The sequence below is a fragment of the Oncorhynchus mykiss genome, chromosome 7 (assembly GCF_057628025.1).
Source record: "Oncorhynchus mykiss isolate SJ-2025 chromosome 7, ASM5762802v1, whole genome shotgun sequence".
In the NCBI taxonomy this organism is placed as follows: domain Eukaryota; kingdom Metazoa; phylum Chordata; class Actinopteri; order Salmoniformes; family Salmonidae; genus Oncorhynchus; species Oncorhynchus mykiss.
The window spans coordinates 4,184,852-4,194,395 of NC_143028.1; the positions used below are offsets into that span (position 1 = coordinate 4,184,852).

The 9,544-nt window shown below is 41.6% G+C and overlaps 1 protein-coding gene across 1 annotated transcript; it reads right to left on the minus strand.

Annotated features, from left to right (window-relative positions):
• Nucleotides 1-1,790: 1,790 nt before the first annotated feature.
• Nucleotides 1,791-8,604, minus strand: LOC110497016 (cyclic nucleotide-gated channel cone photoreceptor subunit alpha-like). Its single transcript, XM_090239870.1, has 9 exons — nt 8,313-8,604; nt 6,297-6,435; nt 5,988-6,038; nt 5,606-5,773; nt 5,316-5,372; nt 3,996-4,082; nt 3,788-3,889; nt 3,584-3,690; nt 1,791-3,481 (listed from the first exon to the last, which is right to left on the minus strand). The coding sequence occupies exons 2-9, from the start codon at nt 6,389-6,391 to the stop codon at nt 2,124-2,126; spliced, it is 2,025 nt and encodes a 674-aa protein (XP_090095996.1). The 5' UTR covers nt 6,392-6,435; nt 8,313-8,604; the 3' UTR covers nt 1,791-2,123.
• Between the last annotated feature and the right edge of the window lie 940 nt (nt 8,605-9,544).

Below are 9,544 nucleotides of genomic sequence, written 5' to 3' on the forward strand. Positions count from 1 at the left end.
CTTGTACTTGGTGAAGAGTTCATTTAATCATATGCGAACAGATGGATTTGTAAGACTTTTGAGGATTGTGTAATTTATGATTCTGAAGTACTCTTCCACTTTTTTACTGTCTCGTACCCCAGTGAAGTTAACCAAGACATGTTAATTTATTCAACATACATTCAGTCGATTGGCTTAAAAGAGCCGAGTTGTTCTACCTCTGAAAAGAGAACATATCACTGAAAGTTCAAATAAATATGTTTGCATTTGATTTGACCGTTTTTAAGCTTCTTAGTTTTAACAAGTACAGTACAATCTTGAGTTTAAGTGGAATTGACTTGGAAATGATAGTAAGCCAAAAACATCCAATTATTTTCAGATAATGTACATTTCAACTGACCAAGACATTTCAAAAGCACACCAGCAGCAAAATTCAACTACCAGTGTCTTTTGGATTCAAATACAGACCAATTTTGGATAATATATTTATTACAAAATAAAAACATTTTGGTATCACTTTAAGCCTATCAAACAAGCAGGACAAATAACTAAACTCAGCAAAAAAAGAAACGTCCCTTTTTCAGGATCCGGTCTTTCAAAGATAATTTGTAAAAATCCAAATAACTTCACAGATCTTCATTGTAAAGGTTTTTAACACTGTTTCCCATTCTTGTTCAGTGAACCATAAACAATTAATGAACATGCACCTGTGGAATGGTCGTTAAGACACTAACAGCTTACAGACGGTAGGCAATTAAGGTCACAGTTATGAAAACTTAAGACACTAAAGAGGCCTTTCTACTGACTCTGAAAAACACTAAAAGAAAGTTGCCCAGGGTCCCTGCTCATATGTGTGAAAGTGCCTTAGGCATGCTGCAAGGAGGCATGAGGAATGAGGACTGCTGATGTGGCCAGGGCAATAAATTGACAACAACGTCGTCCAACGTCGCCTATGGGCACAAACCCACCGTCACTGGACCAAACAGGACTGGCAAAAAGTGTTCTTCACTGACGAGTCGCGGTTTCGTCTCACCAGGGGTGCTGGTCGGATTCGCGTTTATGGTCGAAGAAATGAGCGTTACACCGAGGCCTGTACTCTGGAACGGGATCGATTTGGAGGTTGAGGGTCTGTCATGGTCTGGTGCGGTGTGTCACAGCATCATCGGACTGAGCTTGCTGTCATTGCTGGCAATCTCAACGCTGTGCGTTACAAGGAAGACACCCTCCTCCCTCATGTGGTACCCTTCCTGCAGGCTCATTCTGACATGGCTCTCCAACATGACAATGCCACCAGCCATACTGCTCGTTCTGTGCATGATTTCCTGCAAGACAGGAATGTCAGTGTTCTGCCATGGCCAGCGAAGAGCCCGGATCTCAATCCCATTGAGCACATCTGGGACCTGTTGGATCGGAAGGTGTGGGGTAGGGCCATTCTCGCCAGAAATGTCCGGGAAGGTGCCTTGGTGGAAGAGTGGGGTAACATCTCATCGCAAGAACTGGCAAACCTGGTGCAGTCCATGAGGAGGAGATGCACTGCGGTACATAATCCAGCTGGTGGCCACACCAGATACTGACTGTTACTTTTGATTCTGACCCCCCCCCCTTTGTTCAGGGACACATTATTCCATTTCTGTTAGTCACATGTCTGTGGAACTTGTTCAGTTTATGTCTCAGTTGTTGAATCTTATGTTCACACAAATATTTACACATGTTAAGTTTGCCTTAAACGCAGTTAACAGTGAGAGGACTTTCTTTTTTGGCTGAGTTTATGTTTGAATCTAGGTATACTTTTGACCAGTGGAGGCTGGTGGGAGGAGCTATAGGAGGACTGGCTCATTGTAATGGTTAGAATGCAAAACATTTAATTGTATCAAACATATGGACACCACATGTTTGACTGCGTTCCATTTATTCCATTGCAACCATTACAATGAGCCCATCCTCCTATAGCTCCTCCCACCAGCCTTCACTGCTTTTGACTAGTCAACAATACAGTTTATGGTTATAATCCACTTGGATGGAAAGCTATTTAGATCTAACCAGATCTAAATTGTGAGTATGGGTTATAGATTTACATTTAATGTCCGTGTCTGTTAAATATGTGGAGTAGATATTCTGCATGTGATTATTTATCCTTCATCACCTCATCCATCCCCCTGCCTGAGGGGTTTGACCCTGGCCTCCATGTTGCTGATGCGCTGCTTGACCTTGGCCTGGTATGTTGCCCACTCTGCAATCATTCTGGTGAACTTGATCGTCATGACCTCCATGTTGGTCTCCATTGTAAGGACTTTGTTCTCCATTTCTTTGGGGTCGGCCTTGTTTCCCAATTCCTCATCAATAAGGTTGTCTTTCATCAAGATGGCCTTGCCTTTCTCTTCCAGAGCGTACTTGGCGTCAGGGTACTCAGTGAGAGCATCCATCAGGTCGTCTTTAGACAGGGCGAAGAGGTCAGAGTAACCCACGCTCCTGATGTTGGCTGTTCTTCTGTTGCCAGCCTTACTGCCCTTGATGCCCAGGATACTGAGATCTCCGAAGTACGCCCCATCGCTCAGCACACACCACTGTGTTACCCCGTCGTCCGCCACCACAGCCAGCTTCCCTTCTTTGATGATGTACATCTCTCGGCCAATGTCGCCCTTCTTACAGATGTAGTCTCCGGGGCTGAAGACCTGCGGCTGCAGCTTGAGCACAAGCTCGATCAGCAGGCCGGCTTCGCAATCCTGGAAGATACGCACTTTCCTCAGCGTCTCCATGTGGACGTTGATGGCAATCTCAGCCTTCAGCTTGTCCGGCAGGTTCTTCAGAACCTCCTTCTCGTCGCAGGTCTTCTTCTCCGTCCACAGGTAGTCAAACCACTTGACCACCCTGGCCTCCAGGACCTTGGAGACCTTACGAAACTCCATGTACTGCTTGATGGAGTCGATCTTGGCCTGGAACTCGGCACGTGCTGCGTTCATGTTGGAGATCATGGCGCCAACGTTACCAACAATGGTGGCAAAAATCAGCACGCCCGTGAGGAAGTCGGCGACTACAAACAGGTACTCGATGTCTCTGACAGGGGGCGGGGTCTCTCCAATGGTGGTCAGGGTCAGGGTGGACCAGTAGAGGCAGTAGACGTACTTCCTGGACAGCTGGCCCATCTCGGGGTCAGTGATGTTTGGGTACACCCAGGTGTCTGAGCCGAAGCCCAGGAGTTTGGAGAGGGCGTAGAAGACGCAAGCGTTCCAGTGGATGATGATCAGGATGTAAAGCACAAGGTTGCCGATTCTGAAAATGTTGGGGTAGTTTGTCCTGGTTTCCGTTCGGTCGAAGAACTCAAAGAGGCGCGCCATCTTGCCGAGGCGGTTGAATCTGAACTCTGGATTGTTGTAACCATATGGAATGAAGGCAAGATCGGTAGGTATCATCGATATGATGTCATATTTAAATTGCTTCTGGGCTCGGTAGTGTTCTTTTAGTTTCACTGGGTCCTTTACGAGCAATCCTTGTTCCAGGAAACCTGTTGATGCCATTTCAAAGCTTTATCGCAAATACTAAATTGTTGAACAAGGCTATGTTATGTAGAAATAATTTCAACAACCCTAAACAAGAATGGTTTTACCTGTCCTAGATCTCACAAACGTGTCAATGTAATAGATGACATCTGAAGTGTAGTCGAGAACCATCCACAGCATTACATAGTTGGCTTGCAGGTCATTGAAACTAGCTCTGGGAGATAAGCAGAAACACAAGAGTATTGATCATTCACAATTACTCAACAATATCTTGGGAAACTCTAAAACTGGAATTCTAAAACAGCACACACCTTGGCACCAGAAGCATTAAGTTGTAGAATGCTGGGACAGCTACTATTGTCAGCCATTGGTAGTACATATCTGTGGCGGGGTCAATGATCCACACTTCTTTACTGAAATAAACATAAAATACAAAGCTTTTTCCTGTTCACTTATAATCCATTTTTTTGTTTATACATATAAGACTTCCATATAACCATAGAATATGAATATACTTACGGGGGATCCGGTTTCTTCTCATCTGGTTTCTTATCAGGTGGCTTCGGGGGATCCGGTTTCTTCTCATCCTTCTTCTCGTCTTTTTTGCTGAACACATTATTTTCCCACATATCGTTTTATCAATCTCAATGAAGCAGGTACTAACTACAGCACAGCACACTATTATACAAAGGGGAAAATAAGAGGATTATCTATAGCAGGTGTACTCAACCAAGCCTCGTTTCACCATCCTGATCTCGCAAGCTTACTCTCTGTTTTGCTATATGAAGCAGCGGGGGCTGGTGGGAAGAGTGGACGTGCTCATTGTAATGGCTGGAATGGAATAAATGGAATGGAGTTAAACATGTGGTTTCCATATGTTTGATGTGTTGGATACCGTTCCATTTATTCCCTTCCAGCCATTAAAATGAGCCCGTCCTCCTATAGCTCCTCCCACCAGCCTCCACTGATATGAAGTGAAAAGAAACAAAAGCTCAGCAGTCTGGATGGTGGATCAGGCTAATCAACTGAACTAACGTCACTCTTACAGATTTGTTTGGTGATATTGGATTGTAATGTTCATGGAGGGTGTTATTTGGTTTCAATTAGATTTTCCATTGCATGAAACTATGTGCAATGATTTATCAAGACCAGAGGGGGGCAGCATGCTACTGTCGGGTCAAAAGAGTAGTGACAGGTCTCTTGGCTTTCTCCTGATATTTCTTTGTAATTTGTCATTCTTTGTCATCCAGTATGACATTTATAAAAACAAATATGTGTCTGATCACAATTATGAAACACAAAATAGTTTGGAGAGTGACAGGGGGGGAACAAAACCATATACAGCTATTTATTTACACCCGCAATAACATCTGCTAAATATGTGTGTGATCAATAACATCTGCTAAATATGTGTGTGATCAATAACATCTGCTAAATATGTGTGTGATCAATAACATCTGCTAAATATGTGTGTGATCAATAACATCTGCTAAATATGTGTGTGATCAATAACATCTGCTAAATATGTGTGTGATCAATAACATCTGCTAAATATGTGTGTGATCAATAACATCTGCTAAATATGTGTGTGATCAATAACATTTGATTTGATTAGATTAGTTACTACCTACATAGTAAATGAAAGTTTCTGAATACTTATGTAAATGTTATATTTCAATTTTTTTTGTTATCAATCAGCAACAATGTCTAAAAACCTGTTTTTGCCTTGTCATTATGGGGTATTGTGTGTAGATTGATGAGGGGGAAAAAACAACAACAAAATGTGGAAAAAGTCAAGGTGTCTGAATACTATCTGAATGCTATAGTTGGTCCACTTACTCATCCTTGTTGTTGCAGTTGTTCATATTGTATGCTGCAAGGGGCCATTGACCATTGCTTGAACAAATATATAAATACACGTGTTAGCTTCAAATCTAAGCAGCTATTTCATTTCTAAGTCATAATAATTGCAACATGAGAGAAAGAGAAATTGAGCGAAACACACACACACACACACACACACACACACACACACACACACACACACACACACACACACACACACACACACACACACACACACACACACACACACACACACACACACACACACACACACAGGGACTCACTTCCTCCTGCGGACTTGGTCAGAGAGTCTGGTGTTGGACATGCTCTCTGCTCTCCAGGCCTCTCTGAACTCTGTGTGTGACTTCATGGTTGAATCTAAAGGAAGGGCATCTGAGGGCTGACTACTGTGAGATGACCAGCCCTTCACCAACACCATGAAGCGAGACAGCCTGAGAGACATTCATTGTAATGTTGTTCAAATGATATTCAAATATTTAGAAAACAACTATACATGCATTATAAAACAATGAGAAACAACTATACACACATTATAAATGATGAAGAATAAAAAACACATTCAAGTCTATTTACTTATTTTCATTGTAGTCCTCAAAATGAGCATAAATGTAAATAATTATATGGAAAAAAGACATCTGCACTGACCTGGACATGCCTCCTGTCCCCGTGTAGGAGGGGTCTAGTTGGTCCTCATGGCTGCAGCGTAGAGAGGACACCAGGAAGAGAGTGAGGCCTCCACCAGGCTAAAAATATACACTGAAATTGTACTAGCTTGGGACGTGTCAACGTTTGTGTTTCCTGTGTTTGGAGTGTCACTACACTGCAATAAATCATGATCACACAGAACGCTTACTGGCATTCAAAAATGGAGTCTGTGTGTTGCTGGCTCTTCAAAGTAAAAGCTTTCAAATCCTAAACTAAACCCAAGCTGGTAAAATCCTGTACATTTCTTACCTGCTGCCACTCTCAATCTGGTCCAGGTTGTCGGGGGTGTTTACCGAACAGCGGCCGTGGCTGGGATAAGACTGCTCCGTGCTGATCTTAGGCATCTTGGTTCACTCTATGGTCCCCAATGCATCAGGCTGGTGGACTGCTGTGAACAGAACAGAATAGTGAGGATACGTTAGAGTAGGATACAGATAGGGTTTGATTATTTACATTGTTCACAGTCTCACAAGTCAGAACAACGGTTTGTTAAATATTAAATATACCTACAACTATAACAGAGACATTTCAATGTTGAAGCCTAGACATTGAGGCAACAATGTTCATATCAGTAGTTGTGTACACCCACATTTTATAGTAATGTATCACAAACGTATAAAGTGTACGACTATGATTCAACTATCTATTATAGGACAACTCTAGGTCTAGGATGACTCTGTGACTCTCCTAGAGGGGAGAAGTATGAATAGGGATTTTAAGGGATGGTGAACCACATGTCTCACTGTGGATTTAGAAGGGATTTTATCAGACTTAACTATGGTTTTAACAATCTCACTTCATATAGACTGATTCACGATTTTTATGAATCTACATTGTATCGATGAATGTGTGTTGGACGTGCACTAACGAAGACATTTGCTTAATAACAACAATAAAAAACTAAAATGTGATCTAAAAAAAATACGATTTTACTTGTTGGTCCACAACCACACAACAAGTGCATAATAGACTCGCACTGAAGTAATGCTTTGCTTTCCAAAGCGTTACATGCAAATGATTTGGTGTATTGACATGACCTGCCCATAGTATGCCGTGTGTGATGTCTTTGAATGGCCCTGTCTGAACCTCAAATTGAACAACTAAATGAAACACGAGATTAGAGAAAGAATACAGATACATTAGTAAGGCATGATTGTATTATTCTGCGCAACATGTTTTATTTGAAATCAAAGACAAAAAATATTGAAATGGAATATGTATTCGTGCTTATTTTTAAAATGTCAAATAACGGATTAACACGCATTCAATCTAACATTTTACAACCTGCATGCAAGGAATAATTCATTAATTAATCCACACATTTACAACACTTTCGGGTAGGCTACATCTCTACTGTTAAGAATTACGAAGGAGACCGAATTAAATCCAATTGATTGACTTTTCCCCTTTCAGAATGTTTGATGTTTCCAATGTTTCCAATGTATCTATAATTTATGTTAACATGTCTTTATGGTTGATTATAAACTATTTCAGCAGCTGGTGATAATTGTCACACCCTGACCATAGTTTACTTTGTATGTTTCTATGTTTTGGTTGGTCAGGGTGTGATCTGAGTGGGCATTCTATGTTACATGTCTAGTTTGTCCAGTTCTATGTTCGGCCTGATATGGTTCTCAATCAGAGGCAGGTGTTCGTCATTGTCTCTGATTGGGAACCATATTTAGGTAGCCTGGGTTTCACTGTGTGTTGGTGGGTGATTGTTCCTGTCTATGTGTTTTCACCAGATAGGGCTGTTTAGGTTTTCGTTACGTTCATTACGTTCTTTATTTTGTAGTGTTTGTATTGATTCGTGTTTTACGTTTGTTTATTAAAACATGGATCGCAATCTACACGCTGCATTTTAGTCCGACTCTCCTTCTCATACAGAAAACCGTTACAATAATAATAAAAATCTGTCAAAAAAGTTAGAATAAGGCCTACATCCTAGTTGTAATTTTTTAATTACTTTTTCAAACTTTGAGTTAATTCATTGTGATTTAATTTAGTTGTTTAGTTCATCCTTTTTTTTAACACAGTAGTCTGCTTAAATGTGATCTAATCAGAACGTCCTCACAAATTGCCTTGCCAAGTAGCCATAGCTGCTTGGATCTATCCTTTATTGTTGGTCCCGATTCAATGTAGGCTATACGAAAACATTTTATCTAGCTATAACATTTAATGAATTCTATATTTGCAACAATACGGAAAATTGGTTCTTTCTTTAGACTACCACACAATTTGTGCAAATTTCTAGTCTAAATGTACCTGAATATAGTTTAGGGAAGGATAGTCCTCAACCAAATGTCTTCGTCAAAGGAACTCTCGATGTGATATAATCCCATGTTTTCCTCCTTTGCTTCATAGGCTACACAAACGTTTTCCAATCATTAATTCCTCTTTAGACACGGCCTTACATTACTTTCAAATGTTATACTATTGGACACAACGACTTGGAATTATATTTCAGCACCCAGGCCAACGGACAGCTCCCCCTGTGTCCTTTATTACCCAAGCAGCCTTCTTTAAACCGTAACGGACTTCCGTCACCTTCATGAACAGTCATTAACTGCTTGGGGGGGAAGAAAAGAGAGAAGGAGGGGAGGGGGGGGGGGGGGGGGGGGGGGGGGGGTCTGTGAGCGCCACCGCTTGTTGCGAAGTGAAGTTTCTACAACTTTTAACGACTACCACATAAGGGCAGTATTCATTTAGTTTTGGAATTTTTGCCATTAGCCTACAGTTAGGTAAGATAGTACTTGTTCAGGTGGTGAAGTCCTATCATTTATCATTAGATGTTGCCTGAAATAAATAATGTTGTGCAACAGAGTCCTTGCAATGGGCCCTAATGTCAGTCACCCTTGGACCAGATGTCAGCTCTTCCACCAGGTTCGACTAAACAAGGTTCAGACCAGCCTGCCATAAGTACATGGTCATGAGAGCATATAAAGAAGGAAGACGGATTTACTCTTTGGCTCCAGTGAATAATAGAGCAGGAGTCAGAAGGATGAGATGAACTGGGGCTTAAAGAGGCTAAAAAGATCATAGTCCATTAGAAATGTAGAGCGTAGCTCATACTCACCCCCTCTCCCTGCCTTCTTGAAAATGAATCCCTAGACTTCCACTTAGCAACATTGCTCCTCCATTGGGACTGAAAGAGGTGCTATGTGTTGCTCCTCACCTGCATAATAACAGATAACAAGAAACATCCCCTTACGGATTGGATAAGTGGTCGAAATATGGCGTAAATTCCACCTAGCCTATCAGACGGCAAGGTGAAAATATTATAATATTCCAGACAACTATCCACTCCATTCATATCTACACAAGTGTCTTGTGAGTAGTGGGTAGGTGTTGATTTAGGACTGGGTGATTGGTGTTGTGTCGTATCAGGCAGGTAGTTTACCTACAGTTTACAAATACAGGAAGAGCCAAGTGCCCTTTTCTGCCCTTAGCTTGGTAGGACATGGTTGGCGCTCTTCTTTCCTTCAGCACAGCCTGGG